General features: G+C 36.0%; 1 protein-coding gene across 1 annotated transcript in view; it reads right to left on the bottom strand.

Annotated features, from left to right (window-relative positions):
* Positions 1 to 512: 512 nt before the first annotated feature.
* The window catches only part of ARHGAP21 (Rho GTPase activating protein 21), a 50,357-nt gene continuing 29,469 nt past the window's right edge, over positions 513 to 21,400 (bottom strand). The window contains exons 6-23 of the mRNA XM_087947302.1: positions 18,029 to 19,943; positions 13,834 to 13,995; positions 13,645 to 13,744; positions 13,509 to 13,545; positions 12,899 to 13,024; positions 11,589 to 11,867; positions 10,882 to 10,946; positions 10,656 to 10,804; positions 8,824 to 8,972; positions 8,554 to 8,709; positions 8,398 to 8,476; positions 7,128 to 7,201; positions 6,949 to 7,038; positions 6,019 to 6,144; positions 5,805 to 5,846; positions 5,356 to 5,461; positions 3,541 to 3,572; positions 513 to 2,309 (exon numbers count right to left, since the gene is read on the bottom strand). Of these exons, the coding sequence (XP_087803428.1) occupies positions 741 to 2,309; positions 3,541 to 3,572; positions 5,356 to 5,461; positions 5,805 to 5,846; positions 6,019 to 6,144; positions 6,949 to 7,038; positions 7,128 to 7,201; positions 8,398 to 8,476; positions 8,554 to 8,709; positions 8,824 to 8,972; positions 10,656 to 10,804; positions 10,882 to 10,946; positions 11,589 to 11,867; positions 12,899 to 13,024; positions 13,509 to 13,545; positions 13,645 to 13,744; positions 13,834 to 13,995; positions 18,029 to 19,943 (5,256 nt within the window). The 3' untranslated portion in view covers positions 513 to 740. The remainder of the gene's footprint in view (positions 2,310 to 3,540; positions 3,573 to 5,355; positions 5,462 to 5,804; positions 5,847 to 6,018; positions 6,145 to 6,948; positions 7,039 to 7,127; positions 7,202 to 8,397; positions 8,477 to 8,553; positions 8,710 to 8,823; positions 8,973 to 10,655; positions 10,805 to 10,881; positions 10,947 to 11,588; positions 11,868 to 12,898; positions 13,025 to 13,508; positions 13,546 to 13,644; positions 13,745 to 13,833; positions 13,996 to 18,028; positions 19,944 to 21,400) is intronic.

Raw genomic sequence — 21,400 nt, 5'->3', positions numbered from 1 at the left:
GGGGCAACACAGAACAAGATAGGGGTGGGGAAGGGAGGAGAGAGAGAGCTACTGAATTGTGGTGGTGGCCATTTAATTATGTCAACAGTTCTGGTAGATCAAGTTGTATCCTCCTGGACCCAGATAACTTATGAGGGTGAACATCATTGTTCATATATTGGTAGCTTTTCCCCTCTTAAGTGATTTAGAAATCCAAGTACTCAGTGGGTATTATAGACCAGGGTCCAGAAGAATTTTCAGGAGAACTGGCATTATTACCTCCTGATTATAACTCTGCAAGAAATGAGGAATCATCTAATTGGTTTACATTCTCCCTTTCAGTCTCTACAATAAAATGCAGCAATTTGTTCTTTACAGTTAACATAAATATCTAAATATAACAACTATTATGGCACCTTAACAAATCAAATGAACCTTTTTTTAAAAAAATGATGAGGCACTTGTTAATGACTAAAATAAAAATAATTATTTTTTTCTTCTGACTAATAATATTGTAGCTGCAATATGCATGGTGCACACTAACACTGTGTGTGGGATGGGGAAAAGCATACAGAACAACCGAGGAAAAGAAAAAAGAAAAAACACTGCTAAACTGTGGCGGCGGCTATTTAACTGTGTCAAAGAGACTAGTAGAATTGAGACATAATCTCTAGGGTCTCAGATAACTTATGAGGATGAGCATCAACAGCCAGGCTGATGGACTTCACTCATAGTTTGGTAGCTTTCTCCATTGAAATGGTCTAGAGTAGTGAGTACTCCATGGGTTTTATGTACCAGGCTTCAGAGGAAGAACTACCAGAAGAAGTGGTACTATCCCCTCCTGATGATAACTCTGCAGAAAATGAGGATTCTGCCTTTGAGGAATCATCTAATTGGCTTACATTCACCTTTTCAGTTTTATTTATTTTAAGGTCCACTGGGTTACTCCGCAGACGCTCTTGTGCAACATACTCTGAAATCATTGTTTGCTGAGATGGGGATTTTGCCTTCAGCCAGTTTAGAGCTGAAGTGTCTTTCTCCAGGCTTGGGTATTTTTCTTGAGTTTGCCATGCATTCAGGACACTCGATTCAATAAAATCTCTCTGTCCTCCTAGTGTGTGCCTTCGCCTGATGTTTTTTCTTTTGGAGCTCTCTGCAAGGCTTGACTTCTGATTGCCAGTTCCAAGCATATCATCAGCAGATGATTTGAGATGCAGTTTTAATCTGTCTGGAATCTTGAGTTTCCATGTAGGTTCCTGTTTGACAGGTTCACTTCTTGTTGATGTGATTAAGCTGTTGTCCATCTTTCCTTTCTTTATATCCTCTTTGTGTTTTGCATCCCTTAAACTTTCACTTTCCATTTTGTACCTGGCCAACTTTTTCCGAGATAGAGTATCACATTCAATAAGTTTGTATGAATTGAAAAGTCTGCGACTGTCTAACTTTGGTGTTGAAATTCCTCCTGAACAACTTACTTCACTTTCTTCAGAGTTCCTTCTAAGGTTCTTTACCATGTCGTGAGTCTTCTCCCTGAACAACCTATCCACAGAACTTGCTGCAAAATCAGGAAAATCATTTTCACTGTCTGTTTCTACAGGGCGACCTTCACTGATCAGTTCACTACTTTCATCATCGGCCTCTTCTCCTGTACTCTCCGTCACTGAGTGAAGCACTTCAGTACCCAGTACGGTGGAATCGACACCAGCTAAATATGCAGTGGAGGATGTTGTGGAGTAACCTGAAGTGATGGAGCCAACATCAGCAGTAAAAAATTCACTGCGTTTACTTTCAGGGTCCCCTAATCTTTTACTGGAGACTTTTTGCAGAGAAGCTTGTGAAGTGCAGCTGAGGGTAGTGCCCGAGTCCAAAATGGTTTCTTCCAACACAGAAGCAATCTGGAAATTAGGGAGTTTATGGTTATCTTTTTGTGCATTTCTCCAAGAGATGGGATTTGGGGATCTCCTGTATTTCTGAATATAAGATGTTGAGGGCTCTTCAGAGGACAAATTCTCTTTCCTTAGCAACATTTCATCCTTGCTTGTAGCAGAAGGACTGTTCACACAGTCTTCCTTTTCTTTCGGAAATCCTGCTCTCTCTATTCCTGCTGTGGTTTCCTTCTCCAGCTCAGTTTTAGGTGTGTCCTCTTTTGGGGAGTCATTACAATGGAGCTCTGCAGGCTCCTTCATGAAAAAAACACTATCCCACTCATCTTCAGAGCTGCTGGGTTGCAGTTTGTCTTTTGCTTTTTTCCGCTTGCGACTGGTTGTGGCAAATATAGAGGACTTGAGTAGCTCTCTGCTGTATTGATTATTTCCAGATCCCCAAGAACCCTGTATGGAAAGAAACCCATTATAAGCATCATGATTTTTTTTAAAAAAAATAATCATAGTTGTGGTTCCAAATATTTTCTTTACAAATCTTCCAATGCAAAATTTTATGTATGTGAAACTGAGATATATGTTATTACCTGTCACCGCTGAGTTGTTCTAAACAAAACTGCTCTAGCACCATAACATATCAATTACATAGGCCATGGTTTCTTGACCTGTGGCTTAGGACTCTTCAGGAAATCTCACCAATTATAAATGCACTGTTATTATGAGCCTGATCAGCCTTGCATAGCCATAACCAGATTGCTATCAAAACAATCTCTTTAGTTTGCCTATACTAGTGCTTTTGGACAATTGCTGTGATATAGAAGCTTTTTTTTTTCTTTAAATGCAATCATTTATAATTTGTAAAAGCACAGTGGCCTAAGGTGAAATGAATGTAGCACCTTTTTTTCTGAAGCAGTGCCAAATTAAAAATAACCTTGCCATTATAGTCTTAAAATGTAGTTGATTATTCACCAAAGTACCAATTAACATTAATCAGGATTGCAATTTTGACTGAGTGACTTTATTTTAGTCAAAATTTGCAATTGAGTGTCTCAAACTAATTAACATTAATTCTGATCTATCATTCACTTTTTTTTTTACAAAACTCGTTTTATATTGCTTTAGAAATATTTTACAATATATTCTATGTTTCCAATACAAGATTTGTGCAGATTTCATTTACAAAAGACTCATAAACTAAGATACTAAGAATACAAATACCTATATAACATCCCTTACATTGTATGCCACCAATCATATATTTTTCAATGTAAACCTGTATAATCTTTCATTCAGAGCATTTCAGGATAACGGGATTTAACCTCTTAACCTCTTTCCCACAATCTATCTTTAAAATTAATAGTTGCCTCTAGTCATGCTAATGAAACAAGATTACGCATATTGTATTTACACATAGCAACATTAAAGTGAATGACATATTTCTTACCGCTAATAATCAGGCCCAAGAAGTACAGTGGGTGAGTCATTTAAATTCATGTATAAAAAACCAGAGCCCAATTCAAAGCTCCAAGGGTCTTAATACAAAGAAGAGAAGCTCTTTATTGTCAGAAGCCATTTTTTGTCAACAGCCCATGAGAGATCTACTAAAAATAAGCCTGTAAGCCCTCTCTCAACATTGCAATATATAGGCTCAACCCTGTAAAAATACAGGTGAATGTTTTACCTTAAATTTTGCAGAGTCACCAGTAGCTGAATCTATAGGGGAGGGGAAAAAAACACCAAAACATCACTTCAGTCAACATGGCACAAAGTTTTGTTTTTGCTCTAGACAATGCTGAAGTATGAAAGAAGACAAGCACAACAAAAGGTGAGAGCAAACAGATAACAGAAAAATTAAATAATCAGAACAGTGGATAGTAATTGCTCACGAAGATGCAAGCTGCACCACAGAAAGCCACCACCATGAAAAGATGCTGTGAGTTGGAGGCAGAATCAGCTCAATGACAGAAATGGCAAAAAAGCCCTTTCTTCTAAAACAGAAATACTAATATTTATTTAATGCTCTAAGCGCACGGCCCTGCAAAACCGCAGCTGGGGGACCTTTTTCAGGACTGCACTCTGTACATTCCAGCAAATGAAATGTACATTTAAAGCGTTATCTTTTCGTGCCTTAGACCGCTTACTGAAACAATTGTTAAAATTCTCTTTTTGCAGTTCTTGTTTGTATGCTGTCAAATTATATTGGGCTTTATGGATTTAAAAGCCCCAGTTAACATTTCAGTGCTCCTCCGAGCTATTTGTTTAAGAATTTATCATTATTTAGATTTTTTTTTCCACAGCCATCAGTTTTGTACTCATCTCAAAAACAGAAGCGTTATTATGAAATGAAAAATGGATACCATAATTGTACTGTTCGGCAAAATAAAACAACAGAGGTTATACAATTAGAAAGGGGGTACGGAGGGGCTAGCAGAGTAACTAAAAGGCATTCTCCAACTTGCCAGGAGAGTGACCTCACTGGAAAATTAATGAGCTGAACCCCATGCCATGCCCCTTTTGACACATGGCTAATGACTAGAAAAACCAGTGGACCATACCATGCTATTTCTCCTCAGGGTCTGCTTCAGAAGTAACAAGAAACAGCAGAAATACTTTTAAAAAGTAGTATTGATCTGTTCAAATACTCTTGAAAGGATAAATTTACAGTACAGATCAACTAGTCCTTTGTGCATTTACAAGAAACGGGGATTTCTGCAGACAAGGCAGCTACAATGTGGGCAACAATCCTCCTTCTTCCTACAGTTCCAGTTGTCCATCAGTGACACCACAGAGTCCACTAGTGACATCACCGTGTGATAGACTCCTCCCACTTCTCCTATTTCAACATCAGGATAGAGGGGCTGTTTCAATAATATGCTGAAAAAAGTTGTCTATAAACTAAAACACAAGCTAGAGACAAAGGAATAACATTTCGGATAAAAACATATTTAGTGAGACAAGTATGGTGGCAGTTTGCAGTATTATTACTTAGCTGAATAATAAGGTGGCAGTCATAAAGGAGAAAAAGCATTTAATAATGAACAAACATAATTAGTTGCAATATAATTTGGAAATATATACTTATTAGTCGAGCAAAATGAATTTCAAAATCTTGATTTGCCTTCCCAAGTTTAAAAAATTACTACCATTAGAACAGTGTGTAGAAGTTAAAGCTTTCTGCCTTCTTCTCAATGACTTACAAAGTAGTAGGTACCTTATCCATGTCATGTTAAAAAGTACATGGGTAACCATGGTCAATGATACACTAGTGAACATGCTGTTCTCATGGTCTAAGAATTATATTAGTTGCTGAGAAAGCATTCCAACCTACATCATGCAACATGCTCAACTCACTGCTGACCTTTAAATAATACACCTAAGATCATGTAGATAAAGGGAGAAATTGAGTTTATTAGCAAAGAAAGAAAAAGGAGACCATTATAATAGATCATCAGAAGAGAGAATTTTCTAACCTACAAACTGTCCAGGCAAGAGTTACCTGATACATCTCCAGGATATACTCCAATCCTTCCAATGTTGCTGAGTAAATGATCTATGCTTGGCACTGGCTGAGACTCTACTGTGTTTGCTTCCTGAACTCCTGTCTATAGTTAATAAACAAAGATTTCTTCATCATCAAGTCACAGTCAGTGGTTTCATCATGATTCAACAGTATATAGAAAAATTAGTCACCCGAGAACTGAAAAGAATGTCAATATTCCTATATGACATTTAAGGAAAAAGAAAAATATTCAAGCTGGCATATTAAACGGAGAAAAAACTATCCTGGAAGAGAAATTTACAACTTCCTTTTATATGCTATTTCCATTATTTCATGGATAAAACCTTTGGTATGTTTTGGTGTGGAGAGGGCAAAAATCATATATTCATTTGTATGCTCTGAATTAAAACAGGAGAAGCATCCATTTAGTTAAGGTTAGTACTTACAAAAGGTTGTTCAGCATCATCTTCTGCGAAAAACCAGTCATGCTACAATTCAAAATAAAAGAAGTGAAAAACTCCCCAGAAATGAAAGAATTAAAAAGTGGACATTGAAGAGATAAGTAGCAATTTATGAAAAAATCAAAATCCAGACTGGTCTAACTAAAGATAAAGTTCTGTCTGAATAATCTGTCTAACAACATGAAATGAATTCACTTACTTTTTGGATAAGTGTTTCTACAATTCTGTATTGATCTGGCATATGAGTAACCATATTAGTCATGTTATCTTCAGATGTCCTCACAAGTGTTGGACCAAATACTATTGCCAGGTTTCTTGGTTCCATCTAAAGAATAAAGAAAATGATTGTACTTACGGCACATCATTGTACTTACATAAATGTGTATGTCTCTTTAAAAAGCAGAAGCATCTAACAGTAGCAACCAACTTTGCTAAATTAACCTGAACTTCCTCATTAGAATGAAAATTCAAAATAAAAGCTGATCAGTGTATAAAACTGATTTATATACCAGATCAGGACAACTTGCTCTTTTTACTCTGTTCCTGAATCTAATAATCCTTTAATGTTCATAAACCAGGATCTAGAAAGAGAAGTCTGGTTGAATCCGTTCTTCTCCTCAATCTAAGTACATCAAAATCTCAACATGTTATGAATCTTTAATTAAATCCTGAGCAGGTGATTTTCCTATGGACTATAGTACACTGTTTTTTCCTGCAATAAATCTTAAACCTGTAACTACAGGACTGCTTCTTAGCCATATAATGGAGGAGCTATGGGTTCTGTGTACCTAAGCACATTATCTGTCTATCCAATATATGTGGAAAGAAAAGGAACCGACAAAACCCAATAATGTTTTTCCACAAACGTTGCAGATCAAGGTACACACCTTAAGAAAAAGACAACTAAAATAGCTTTGACCTATGAGACTAGGTGTCTTGTTTGCGTTATTTCTACATGGGAAGCAACTTAATAAGATTTATTTTTCTCTCAAGGATAATGGCAGTCTTTGCTTCTTCACCCCCCAAATACATTCTTACACTACTGGTTTTCCTATATGTTCACCCAGGGATGGAATTCAACTGGTGTTACTACCGGTTTGGTTGACTACGTTTTGCGTGCGCAAGTTACCTTGTTCTCTTCTGAATGTTCTGCCACAATTCTCAGATGGGCACAGAGAAATCTAAGTGTTTCATAATGATGTTCAGGTAAATCATGGATCTGAAATGGATGATATCAGCATAAAATTTTAAAATAATCCCAAAACATAACAATGGTATCTGCTTCAATCTCTATCAAAAGCAACCTACCAAGTTTTTCAATGTTTTTAGTCGCTCAACAGGATCTTCCTTTCTGTTGGCATCTATGAAAGATGCATATCTCTCTAATGAGAAAGAAAATAATTTTATTGCAAGACTTGCATTACAACCCCTCTGGAGGAAAAAGTTGACCAACTAAGCATAAACAATGGACTTGCGTCACCAGAGTAACACAATGTTTTGCTTACTCTAACTTATTTCAACCAATGTGTATAGCCTGGATCCTCTGTAAAAAAGTTCAAAAATACGACTTTGCAAAAATATGGATATAAACAGATGCTGTGTGATGAAAAGCATGATATGATTTGCATTTATAAAGAAATGCCATTTCAAACATATACAAAGTGGCTTTTATTTGACGTTTATCTATCCTACTATGTATTTCATCTAGTTGTTGCCAATTTGTTTTAATAATCCACACAAGTACCTCTGATCTTGCCATAGAGAAATTATTCCTTGTGTGTTTTTTTTCTCATGCTGAAACAAGTAACTAGAAAAACCCAGTATCCCAAAGACTGTATATTAGCAGCAAGTGCACAGAAATAGGGCCATTAAAAGAAGGCAAGAAAGTAATTCTAATGTATTTTTAATATTTAATTCCCAACCATTAACTTCTGATGTAATTTATGACTCATCCACTCAAATCCAGTTCCCCAGCCACATATCGCAATCCACTGGGGTTCAAGACATTTTCATTTGTTTGTCTTGTTTATAGAGATAGAAAATGGATGCACTCTACAGGTTAATATGTGACTGGGAGGACCATATAGTATTTGAATTATTGGCTACAACCTGTATATGAGAATACCTGAAGAAATGTAATGAAAAGTCCAACAACTGGCAATTGCAGCAACCTGGAACTATTTATTCTGCTTAGCAATAGTTGTTCATAGCAGTTATAAGTCATATGCATCAGCTTCAATATTTTTTAAAAAAATTCATTTAGAAAATTTATATTGCCGCCTATTTACACATGTCAGCTCAAGGTAGCTTGCAAAGATATATTTTCCAGGCTAAGTAAAATAAAACCTGTGCTTTCTGCATATAAGCCAATAATATATACCTCTGAGCAAATAATCCATCCTTGTCTTTTTAAGAGAAATGGAAAGGAATCCTGATATATCTAAGCAATACTAAAATTAAGGAAAACAATGCTTAACTGAATTCTAACAAAACTGTCTTCTTGTTTAATTTATCACAGATAAGTTACGTGATGTGTCTTATTCAATAGTTTTTTCTTCTACTTTGAATCAAAACTTACCATTAGTAAAAAGTGGTTCTGGAAGCTTTCGGAGAAAGGACTTCAATAAACTACTTATGACATTCAGGTCTCTCCATTTCTAAAAATTAAGCAAACAAAACATTGTCATTAAAAAGAAATACCACGAGAATTTAAAACAGAGAGGGCAGAACTCACATCATCTTGAAGATCAATGTCAGTCATTCCTTTGTTCAGATCTTCTTGCAAATTTGAGATGGCAACATTATTTCCTGGAACCCTATAAATACCAGTATATTGAAGACCTCTCTCTTCAACTAGCTTGCAGCATATTTCAACAATTCTTGGAATATACTGAAAAATCCAAAAGGGAATGAAAGTTCGTATTCACTATCTATGTCTCTTGAATAATATTTTTCAAAGAAATTATCAATATGCATGACTTCAATTTTTTTTTAAAAAAAATACCTTATTGCTCTCTGCTGGGGGGCAATCAACTAGTTTGACACCAAATGTGCAAGCGGCAGATGACTTCTTTTCAAATGTTTTTTTCATGATGCTTGGAATGTTTTTTCGCCATATACCTTTATCTTTGGGTGGGCTTGTCTCATCTTTTTCTTCAAGGAAGAACAAAAAGGAAAACAAGTCATTTAAAACCTTCAGAAAGCTAATGGAGTATAACTGGATATAATGATCAAATGCACCATCAAAATAATAATGCGTATAAGATACTTAGTACATTTAAATCTTGAAACAGACTAGAGACTACAGCTTCTCCACAATCAGGCCACAGGTTAACCACAACCTTAGCAACCAATGTCTAGCAATTATATTAACTCTGAACAGAATCAAATTTGGTAGCACCTGCAATCTATATGAACAGTACATAAATCAAACAATTTACAATTTATATATCGACACAATCAACAAAATGATGTTTGTATGTGTATTTGTGTGTGTGCATGTTTATATGCATGTGCTCATGCTTATGTACATATGTGTATTTGTATACACTCACATACCGAGAAGAGAATATATATAAATAAAGAAGAAGAAAAGAGTAAAAGACTACAAATGAGTAAACAAGGATTTTACAAATCTCATGTAATTTCCAGTGTATCATTGCTTGATTTTGAATGCCTGAATACATTATTCAGTCACTTGGTTGCGATGGGTGGCTGTAGAAATTGAATAAATAAATAAATGTCATTTTAAAAGCTTGAAATATCACTATTAAACTCTCAGCAAAGCGTAAATATCAAGAAGCATGGTTAGCACATTATGAACCATAAAATGAAATTGAGAACTCTGTCCGTGCTACTAAATCTATTTTAATTTAGAAGTCTTGTAAAATTAAAATACAAACTTTACACAGACAGAAACCCACATTTTGAATGTGGTACAAATTCATATATTGAACTGTAATTCAAGTAGGGGTTCTTATCTGTATTAAACTATGTTAAGATTTACTTTTAAGATATAATTATTTTTTGGAGGGGGATATATTCCTTATTAACCGAGTATCCATACTTAAATATCTCTTCTGGCTTTCAAGTAACTACCTAAGCTAGTAATTTTTAAAAAAAATAATGCAATATTCTTATGAAACCTAATTAAAATACTTAGCAAAAGAGCATGCTATATTTATTACATTTATATAAATAAGAAAACAATTAGATGTAAACAAGCAGCCTCGTTTTATAAAACTGGCTGCATCAAAAATTGCTACAATGAAAAACAAAATTGTAGTTCTGAGTATAGTAATCAGAGAATGATGGTTTTATTCCTACCGATCCCACTGCCATTTCCACTTTCCTTGACAGAAGATTGCAAATATCTCCAAAGCTTCGTGACTTCATAACAAAACAGAAGATACTCTGTATTTATCAACTTTCTTTCCCAAAATGATATGGAATTATCACAACTACAGAATGAAATGGTTCTATCCTTTTTATATAGGTATCCTTCCCTCCATTTGCCCTTTTCAGTCTACTTCATCCCATACTCTTTCCCACTCCCTTTTCAATTCTACCCCACAGCATGCACATTTCAAATCATTATTTTCCAGATTGTTTCTATCTGGAGTTTCCTTATAAACAAGGAATAATCAAAAGTTCCCAGCACAAAAGGAGTTTCATCATTACTTATCAATGCATAGGATGTTTATTAAATGAACTTCTCTTAATAATGGATGAAACTCCAAACCCCATGACACTTAGTGTCCTCACCATCAGGCTTCCTTCAGTATAATAGGAAAACCTAGAGTAAGTAATAGTATTCTTATATTCAATATACAATACCTTTCGTAAGGAATTTCTTTTCTGATTCCTCCTTAGGAGAATGTGGACTCTGAGTTCTTTGCTCAGTTTTAGTGCCAAGGAATGTCTGTCTTTTAATTAGGCTCGGTCGGGATGGTTTTGAAAGTGGCTCAGTTTTGCCACTAGAAGCACTGAAAAAAAAATATTTAAAAGCAGGAAATCCATGTACTGACTAACTGAGCTCTCAAATGGTACTGTGGTGGCTTACCCCATAATTGTGCTGTATTCTTTAATCTTCTGACTAATTAGATCCCTGCTCGAGACACCTGTGTCCTGCAAAATGAATAGAGAATTATTTTGGAATTTCTGATTTGCACAACTGCACAAATGAAAACTTAACTAGCCATATTTGGGACAGGAGCAGGACATCCCTCAGATGTGTGCAAGGCATAAGAGAATGGCTACACACAAGAAAAATGGGGAAGTGCCCAGCACAACTGAATCCAAATGCAGTGTAAATAAGGAATATCAAGGGAAAGGTGCCGGAGTAGACTCAGTCACAGAAGAGAAGGGAAGGGAGGATCGTGCAAACTACATTTGGCTAGTTGTACCTTAAGGCTCTTCCAGTTTTGCTTAAATCCTGTCAATCTAAATGAACTGTATTTCATGTTAGCCGAACCATAATCTACTTGGAATAGTGTGGCCAATGTCAAAGATGTAATGATTCTTTTTGCTTCATATAGACTCTTACCAATATTACTTTCTCACATTTTAATGGATGTATTATTTCTCTGGTAGGAACACTGAAATCTCATTCAACTTTATAAAAAGCCTGTGAGATTATGGATTTTTAATACCATTAGATAATATTTGTAGCATGTCAGGGTTACCATGTGGAATTGCATAATGAGTCTGGAAAAACACGATCTCTGCAAAATATAAGTAAGTAGGATAAATTCTTAACAAGAACACAACCTCCTCATTGCTGTTTTCACGTATAGCCTTAATCCATGCCAGCATGTCGTCTCTATTTTCAGCTTGAAACAGGTATTCACAGTCTGATGTAGTAAGCCGAAACACATGTTTCTTTTTGGTATCACTATATGAAATGTCTGTTAAACAAGCATTGATGTTGATGGGCTGTTCCTCCTCAGAAAGCATAGTTGGTTCTTTTTTATCCTTGTATAAGTATAATGAACACCCTCTGAGGATGACATACATCTGTTTCCATGGGCGGATGCTTCCACCAACTCTCTAGAAAATAGGATGAAGAATAATATTTATTTAAGAAAACAAGAGGAGTGTGCCCAGTATATTATGTGTTAAACTTTGTAAACTGCCTACTTTGGTGAGATGGGTGGTGTGGAAATTTGATAAATGGATAATAATAAAAAACACTGTCACCAAGCAAGCAGCCATGGTACACTGGTTAAAATGCAGTATGGCAGGCAAACTCTGCCCACTGCTAGGAGTTTGATCCCAACTAGCTCAAGGTTGACTCAGCCTTCCAACCTTCTGAGATTGGTAAAATGAGGACCTAGATTGTTGGGGGCAATTTGCTGATATTTGCAAACTGCTCTGAAAGTGATTTAAAACAGGGGTCTCCAACCCTGATCAGCACCAGCACCGGACTGTAACATGCCAGCAACTGGGCCGTGCAAACAAGCAAACCCCCATCTGCGAAATGCAGGCAGCATACAAAACCACAACCCTGCAGGTCTGTGGAAAAGCCCTTCTCCATGGAACTGGTCCCTGGTGCCCAAAAAGTTGGGGGCCAATGCTTTAAAGCACTCTAAGCTGATATAAGCTTTTTAATAGGTTACTTGTCATAATGCCAATTGAATATTTTCTGAATCAAAAATGACAAATTATCAAGGAGTACAAATAGACAAGACTTGTTTTTATATCACTTAGAATTTTTACATTCAAACATAAAAAATATCCTAATAATTTATCTGTGTCCGTAGCCCAAAAAATCTCTTATGGTGAAAATATCAGTAAGATAAGCAATGGAATTGCAGAGCACTGAGTTGCAAAGAATCATTTAATAGTGTTTAATGTTTATAAGTTCGTTTTAACAGTTCAAGAACAGGAAGATTGCAATAACTGTACCAGGTCTATGCAGATTAACGGGAAAGTTTGAAAAGTTGAGTTTCTGCCAAAAGAAAAACAAGCAAGTTTCTAGTATTTTTCATAGAAAATGAAAAACCTGTAGGCACCTGAAAACATTTGAATATGTATAAGAAGGCAGATTTTACACTTAGCTTGGTTTGGAAAAACTGTACCTTCCCCTTGTCTGTAACCAGCTGCCGAAAATGAAGATATCCTTCTTTGGCGGTGTCACAAAAGACTTCTGAAGCAGATGTTTTTCTGAATCCTGCATTTTCTGAAGATGCTTCGTTATTTGGAATCTAAAGAAAACATAATCAAACCAGGTTCAGCATGCTCTAATAATTCAAGTCTTCCTCTTCTCTCCCTTTCATCTGTCAGGTGGTAATACAGACAACTAGCATGAAGAGGAACTTAACACTAATGGAACAGTACATTCCAGTCAGCCAGCAGCTCAATGAATTACAGAAAAGGCCTGTCATATATCTCAATCAGTTGGTTTTCTTTTGATGCACAAGGAAGTAGTAACAATTCTTAAGTTAATTACAGAGTGTGCTGTCCTGTCTTTAGCCAAAAAAGAACTTTTTCATCAAATGCTATCTAATATTTTTAATTGGCAAAAGTCAGCAACATCTGTCCACTAAGCTTGGACATTAATCCAAAAAGAAAAAAGAAACACCCCACAATTAACCATATTCTCACAAACCTAGGTGCAATTTAATGCTTAGTCATGCAATACTAATGTTATTTACACAGCAGATAAATATTGAAAATAAAGTAACTGACCTTAATTGCCTTTAAGCTTGGTGAATGCTTTATGACCCTATAGATGTAAGGTAGATATTTTAGTGTACTTTTTTATACAAAATTCCTAAATAAGACATCCAGTGAAGCACATTTATATTTTTATAGGTATTCTTACCCTTTTCCTTCTTTATAGTCATCGAGTCCTTCACCATAAGATTTGGACCTTTCATTTTTTCCAGGAAATTGATCATCTAGGACACTAGTCCTAATTGATTCTGTAACCAAAGCAAAAGCAAATCCCCATCTATTAAAATAAGCAGGTGTTGTTGAATTTAGGTAAAACAGCTTGAAACACTATACTAACCATGGCCAGAAGACAGTTGACGTCGAATAAATGGTACAAGAGCAGTACAACTCAAAGGAACAGCACTGGTGGTAGCCATTGCTCGTGAAGGAGGTGGCGAAATAACAGCAGAAGCTGGAATGTGGGTGATGTCCAGGTCAATACTTGGACTGGTCAGCTCATCTACAAAAGGTATACAACAAATTAGTATATTTTAGTAAAAAAGGGACAAGTGTTTGCTCAATATGGAAAAGCTAGGAGGGTCTTCCAGCCGTATCCAGAATACATATTGGTATAACATAATGTTCTGAAGGTACTTTTGGACACACTGTATATGAGAACTGCTTGCAATTATAATAGTAAAAGTACTATTTCTTCTTCTTTTAAAGTCTAAGAATCTATTCATTAGCAACTATATTATTATAGGCAAAATATGCATTTATACAAGATTTGGACAAATATTGAATTGAATAAAGACTCAGTTGAATCAATACAGTGTCATTAGAAAAGCTTTTAATAACAGGGCTATCTATATTTTAAATAAAAGAAATTTGTCAAAATCTTTTAGATAGACCAACCTTTTTAATAGACAGACTATCAATTGGCTGGCATAAATAAGATTTCAAAATGAATGCAACAGTAAAATAAAACTATTTTAAAGTTCACCCAAAATAGCAACCCCATTTATTATAATGAACCTTCTGCAAAAGAAGAGAATTATTCTTACAGAAAATCTAAGAAGCTAAAATTACCCAATGAACCTTTTAAAATAATCAAATCCACAACATAATCTCTGAAATATCAACATCTGCTATGCTACATGCCGATTATAGCATCTAGTAACTGCCGATATAATTTGTCATAGGCTGTACATATCCAGCATCTTGTAGTTTCTATTGCCACCAAAGCCATCCTTCATATTCTGAAGCTTAAATGTTCTGAAAGGTTGTCAGAGTTCTAGAAATAGTCAAAATATAAAATAGTTCCACAAAATAATAAAAAGCCTAACTTTGAAATAGCAATTAGGGCTTCTCATTGTAGCTTCCATATGTAAGACAGAATTATAAAGAAACCAAGACTGTGAACGTGAGCATTTTGTCTTGTGATAATTTATATATATATATATATGTGTGTGTATGTATGTATGTTGGTTATTCAGGTTTTCTCCCATATAAAATTGGAAGTATTTTGGCGACGTTTCGACGAAATCTCATTCGTCATCTTCAGGCTTGTGTCTTCGGCTTTGTGCTTCTTGGAGTAATGTGAGCTTGCAGCTGTTTTTTCTTTTAACTGCTAGTGGGAGTGCGACTTGACTGAGTGGGGGCTTGGCTGTGTTCTGATTGGCTGGGGATGTGTTCTCATTGGTTGGGGGCCTGGCTGTGATATGATTGGTTGGGGGATTGGCTGTGTTCTGATTGGCTGGGGGTGTGTTCTGTTCAGGTAGGGGCTTGGCTGTGTTCAGGTTAGTCTTAGTTGTTGGGGGATTTGAGCTGGTGAGCTGTGATCCTGTTGTTTGGCTTCGCGTTCGTGGTCGTGCCACATCTTCATGCTGGGTGTCAGTTCGCTTCATGTATGGGTTGGATGGGTTTGAAGCAGGTAGTGATGCAATTGCGGTACAGCTTCTGGTCCGTGGTCATGTCTTATCTTCTGTATGGGTGTGAGTCTGCTTTCTACATAGAAGTGTGGTGGTAGCATCTTGTGTGGCCCTCGTGGGTGTGGGTCTGGTGTCATTCTTCATGTTAGGTTCTCGTTTGTTAATGAGGGCGGGTTTCCAAATGGCTGGTAGGTGGAAGGTATCATCTCGTTTATTCATGCTGTGTGGGCATTTTCTGTTTGTCAGACGAACGCAATACAGAAGTCTGATGATGGCAGATGAGATTCTGCCGAAACGTTGCTACAACTTTAAAACCACAACTATAATGACGTGGGAAAATACCCGAACAAAGCTGAATACCATACATGTAAGTACCCGCGAAAACTTAAGAAAACAAATATATATATATATATATATATATATATATATATATATATATATATATATATATATATATGTATATATATATATATATATATATATATATATATATATATATATATATATATATAACACAGCCAAGCCCCACCCACTCAAGCTGCACTCCCACTGGCAGTTAAAAGAAAAAACAGCTGCAAGCTCACATTACTCCAAGAAGCACAAAGCCGAAGACACAAGCCTGAAGATGACGAATGAGATTTCGTCGAAACATCGCCAAAATACTTCCAATTTTACGTGGGAGAAAACCCGAATAACCAAAGATCTATATCTATATCTGTATTTGTATCTGTATCTGTATCTATATCTTCTAGGTGTTGTGCATTCTAATATGGTGTGTTGCTGATATTTGCAAACTGCTCAGAGAGTGAAAGGCCCTTGTATGAACAAATCAGCACATATTGCATTGTGGTTTCAAAGCAATTGGTGGCTCTGATTTAAGGAGACATGGTTTATACTCCAAAATGTATATCTGTAAAAAAAAGAAAGATTTTTTATAATCTATAAAATAGGTTCTTGATATATCTTCTCAACATAAGCTTCTAGAAACAATGATAACAAAATAAGGCATATTATTTTTATGCTTCAAGCTTCATTCACATTCAATATCTTGACCAAGAAATGCTTTATTTGGACCAAATCAAGCCATATTGTAGACTGTGCTATTACATTGCACAATTTCTCAGAATAACAGCATTTCTCTTTAAAATTATAAGGAATCCTCAAAACCAAAGCTACCAGTAGTTATATATAACTGAAAGTAAAAAGGTTGATAAAAATTAGTTCTATTGTACCATCAGGCAAAGAAACATGTCTACGGTTCCATCAGCTGATATGCAAGTCTTTGATCCAAGACACTGTCCATTTGTTCAAAATACACAAAGCAGTCTTCCTGCAATGAGCTTCACATTAGCCAATCTGTAATGCAGTAGAATGTGGAGGTTATAGCTGAGGAAGCCATAATATCCTAATATTTGTGTCATTTCATGGCCTCTTTTTGACCAGCCAATAATTAAGATGCCAATCTTTCAGAAGCCTTCATTGTTTTACTTACAAAAACTAATCAAATTATGTTGAACAGACTCTACTTTTGTTTCAGTACGTTGTGTGATATTCTGATAAAGCTATATCACAACCAATTAGACAAAATCTTCTAAAAATTATGAGAGTTAAAGGTAAGCTTTAAAAAGCCTCTTGATGCTTTAAAGGTTAAACCGCAGTTTTATTGTAAGGTGGTCACAGAGTATAAAATTTCCAAATGAACTTTTTTAATATACATATTTATAATTCAATATTACAGCTAGGGCCACTTCCCCATGCACCTTACCTCCTAAAATCCAAGGGAGTTTAGTCTGTCTTGCTGAAAAAGAAACCTTTTGAGAAGCTTAAAGGGGCTTCCAAAGTAGTTTACAACATAGTAGTTTTTGCTCTCCAAAACCTTAAGCCCCAGGGATATGCTCCTATCTATTAGATATTAATATAACTATATATTGCTTCCAAGTATCAGTCAGAGGCAACATAAGAAATGATTTAAAAATAATTATTCTAGCTCTAAATCCTCATGTGCGCTTTGTGTGATATGCAGGTTGCAAAAGAGAAATAAGGCAAACTCCAAAGTCTTTGTAAAAGCAGCTCATCAGTGAAATCAGGATTTTTTCTGAAATGGCTACAGTATTCCGAAAGGCTTCAAACAAGTAGTCAAAATAATCTGCACAAATTATCAGAGATCCAATTAAGAAAATGGCTGTGAAGTCCACATGCTGGAGAAAAAAAGTAAGACATTATTATTGTTTCAAAGCTTTATGATTGATAATGAATTTTGAAGCAATTTAACAATCTTACACAATTAAGGACACTGGGGAAACAACTCACCATGCTACACATTAGCCATATTAGACCTCAAAAAGAGAAAACTGGAATCATTCTTCATTGGTCTTCCTCTAGTTTTGGTCTTATTTTTGTATGTGTACAAAAATGTGGTCTAAAATGATTGAAAATCTGATCTGAGAATAAGCTGGTAGAATGTTTAAGAATCGTAGTAGGCACCATGGAATTTGAATGCATTTTTAAATTATTGTTTAGAAAACTAATTACACTGAACAAAACAGTGTATTCATGCAAAAGGATTAAATGGAAGATCCAAATATGTATCAAATTCAGAGAAATAAAAATGGTTTTTCTCACCTATGAATGGAATTGATGCCAAGGAATCGTAGGGTGTGCAGGAACAAGAGGCTTTCCTTTCTTCTATTTTTCTTATATGAACTTCTCGCCGTGCATCATTGGGTAACCAACAAGTGGTCTCAGAGGCAGAGTCCTGACCATTTACAGCTAAAATATAGGACTGATGTCGCAGAAGTTGTGGGGTTTGATGGCCAGAAGGTGACTTTTCCCGCAAAACCACTTCCTCCTCATTTGTCTCATCTGTTGATTGAACTTGAGGCTGTTTTATAGCTTCTGTTTCAAAATTTTGAATCTTTTGTCTGACAGAAACATCTAAATTAACCAAAGTTAAGTGCTCATTAACTTGTGGGACAAATTTGACAGAAGATGTATAGGAAATGGGAGAAAGATTAGACTTGCTTGTGTCTAGTTCGGGATCTGGTGGACTTTCTGCATTTTTCCTGGATTGTTGAGTTGGCAAACCACTATAGTGCACATAATTAATTTCTCTTTGGTCTGTGGTTGTAGCACTCTCCAGACTCTGATTAGAAGGAAATGATGGCTTTGCTGCATAACGTACACAGGTCTTCAAAGAACTAATTTTTGTGCTTCTAGTTGTTGAACGAGGTGATCTTTCCTGAAAAGTGGTTGTAGAGTTTGAACCTCCAGTGGTTGGCAAATCCTTGGAAGGCTGCAGCAATTTTACATCTGTTGAATTTTTCTGGAATTGAGCAAAGGGTCGAAAGGCTTGGTTGCTTATTTGGCTGTCACCTGAAGGATAAGCACCAGGAGCCACAGAAAAATTTGAATCACTAAGGGACCCCTGAAACATACGTTGCCATGAAATTTTATAAATGCCTTGAGGATCATTTTGATCAGTAAGTCCAGTACATTCATGTGTAATTTTTGGGGCTGTGCTTGAATCTGCAATGAGGTCCTCACTGTGAACCTTTTCCACTGCTTCACCTTGTCTGCCTAAATAGTTCCAGGAGCGTGCCCTACGACTTCGAGGGCTGATAACTGGTGAAGTTAAAGTATCTTGCGAAGCACTTCTTGGCCATCTTTTGATTAAGACAGTATCCTTAACTCTTTCCTGGGATATACTCCTTTGCCGAACAGATACAGACTGTGAGCTCCTATCATGAGAGGTGCTTCTGCAGCGTACCTGTGAGCCAATACAGTAATCTACTGAATGTGAAGATGCGGCTCTAAAACTATCTAGCCTCTCCTGTATGGTTCTGAAACCATACTTGGGAAAGCGTTTGTTTTCAATATATTCTTTATAGGTTTTGTAAGTTTTCCAGTCTATGTTATGATGGGCACTTGGAGAAGTGGTGTGATTATTATTAACAGAGGGAGAATCTCCACTCTGAGCAGGAGAACTCCAACCTGAAGCTCCTTCTGGCTGTCCTTCATAGTTTCCAGAATAATTAGCTGTTTCTGGGGAATCTGTTGGTTTTGTAAGGGGAGTCTGAGGAAGTACAATGGCAGTGGACATCGAAGAGGAAGGTGAAGTGGCTCGTGGTTTTGCTTTTACAGAGGTTTGTTCCTTGAAACTGTCTGCCTGGTGTGATGGATTAGTGTGGTTTGTTCTAACTGATGAAAAGTCTACATCGTTCTCAGAAGGCACAACAACTGTTCTTATGGTCTCATTACAAACACAGACAGCTGTGTTAGATTTTGCAATATCTTTTGAAGATGGAGGCACTTGTATTTCCTTTCTGCAGGCCTTTTCAGGTTGTGCTAATGTCGGTACAGCTCTACTATTTGATTGCTTTCCCAGTGATAAGTCAGGAGGTGCTTTCTCCATAGGTAATGCCAGGACAGGAGCTGGATATGTTAATCGAGGATAACTTATTGGTGGAGGCTCAGGTATGTAAACAGCATTACCAGTGTAGGCTTCATTGCCTTTCTGGTAAGCATCCTGGGAATATGCCTGTGCAAGAAAATTTAAAAAGAAATTAAATCACTGTAAGAATTTAGTGGGAAACCATCATGCTATTTCAGAGGCACGAACATGGCAAAGTTAAATTCCTTGACAGAAATGGACTTCCTATTTAAAAAGAGTGAAATAGGTGCTCTCTACTAAGGGTTCTTTCAATATTTTTCTATTATTGTTTTCCATGGAAAACATAGTAAAAATATGCATGAAAAGTCTCCAAAAAGGAAGCATGTTATCCCCCCCCCCCGTGTGTGTATGTGTGTGTGTGTGATATTTATCTATCAAATTGTAGCAAGTGCTGCAAGTGATTAAAAAAAAAGAGAGATTATACATATAAACTATTTTTCCGCCATGACATTTTAAAATTTCTTCTCCCCCCCTTGATATTTTTTATAACTAGAGACTAGGTTTCTATAAATATCGACAGGTTAAATTTGCAGTTTGTTGTCACATAGAAACAGCAAGAAGCCTCTGCATTTGATCCACTGGCTTTTCTAAAAGGCACAATTCCTGTATCTAACATGACTAGACAGTGGCAATGTCTTTGTTGCCAGCCAACGCCCACCCTCCCTCTGAATAAACTTACATGTTACTTATAAAAATTCCATACTCTTCACAGTAATGCCATTTTTTAAACTCAAAGATATCCTGAATGTACATTATTGGTAAGTATTTTCAAGCACTCCATAGCATGAAACGCAGTCTGTCTTAAGGTAATTTTTCCTTATATACTTCATCATTTTCATCTTGTACTTTAAAAATATGATTCTTAAAGAAACATTTATTTTAAATTTTGCATTATTTCTTTTATACTACATTATTTGTATCACTATCAACAATAGCATATTTTCAAGGTCTGCCCAGAAATTACAAACACTATTATTTTACACTTTGCAATCAATACTTTCTGAAGTAGTAATTAAAAAAAAGAATTGACAATGAAGGAATCCTTTCCTGAGGCTTTTAAAATAAACAAACACAGCCTGTGTGTGATACTGTATTACAGCATTTCCTGCTAAACCATAACATGCTCCATTCAGAGAAATCAACATGGACTGCCTTTAGCATTAGACAGGTTGTACAAGCCTAAATGCAATCACAAACATTAGATCAAGAACAAGTGCTAAGGATGAAAAGGCGAGCTGTTTAAAACACATAGCTTGATAAATTTTACCGCGAGCAATAATTAAATGCAAACAAAGTATTATAAGCTTTTTCTTTTTAAAAAATGCAAAATTTTAACACAGGCATACATTAAAGTGATAACAGGATAGCTATTGCAATTGAGATTCAGCTAGCCAGCAGATCCAGCTTGCTTTCAGCAACTTGCAGGCTTTAGCAATTCATCTCCTTGCAAATTTATGAAGAAACACATGCCTTACAAAAAAAAAAAAAAAATCAGAGAAATGGCTACAGTACACTCTTACCAGTGCTCTGATATCCTTTGAAAA

The sequence above is a fragment of the Notechis scutatus genome, chromosome Z (genome assembly GCF_049901735.1).
Source record: "Notechis scutatus isolate UNSWTSFEM ecotype Mainland chromosome Z, rNotScu1.2, whole genome shotgun sequence".
In the NCBI taxonomy this organism is placed as follows: Eukaryota; Metazoa; Chordata; class Lepidosauria; order Squamata; family Elapidae; genus Notechis; species Notechis scutatus.
Note: the sequence above shows the minus strand (reverse complement) of the source record. Positions and strands in the feature narration are given on the sequence as shown.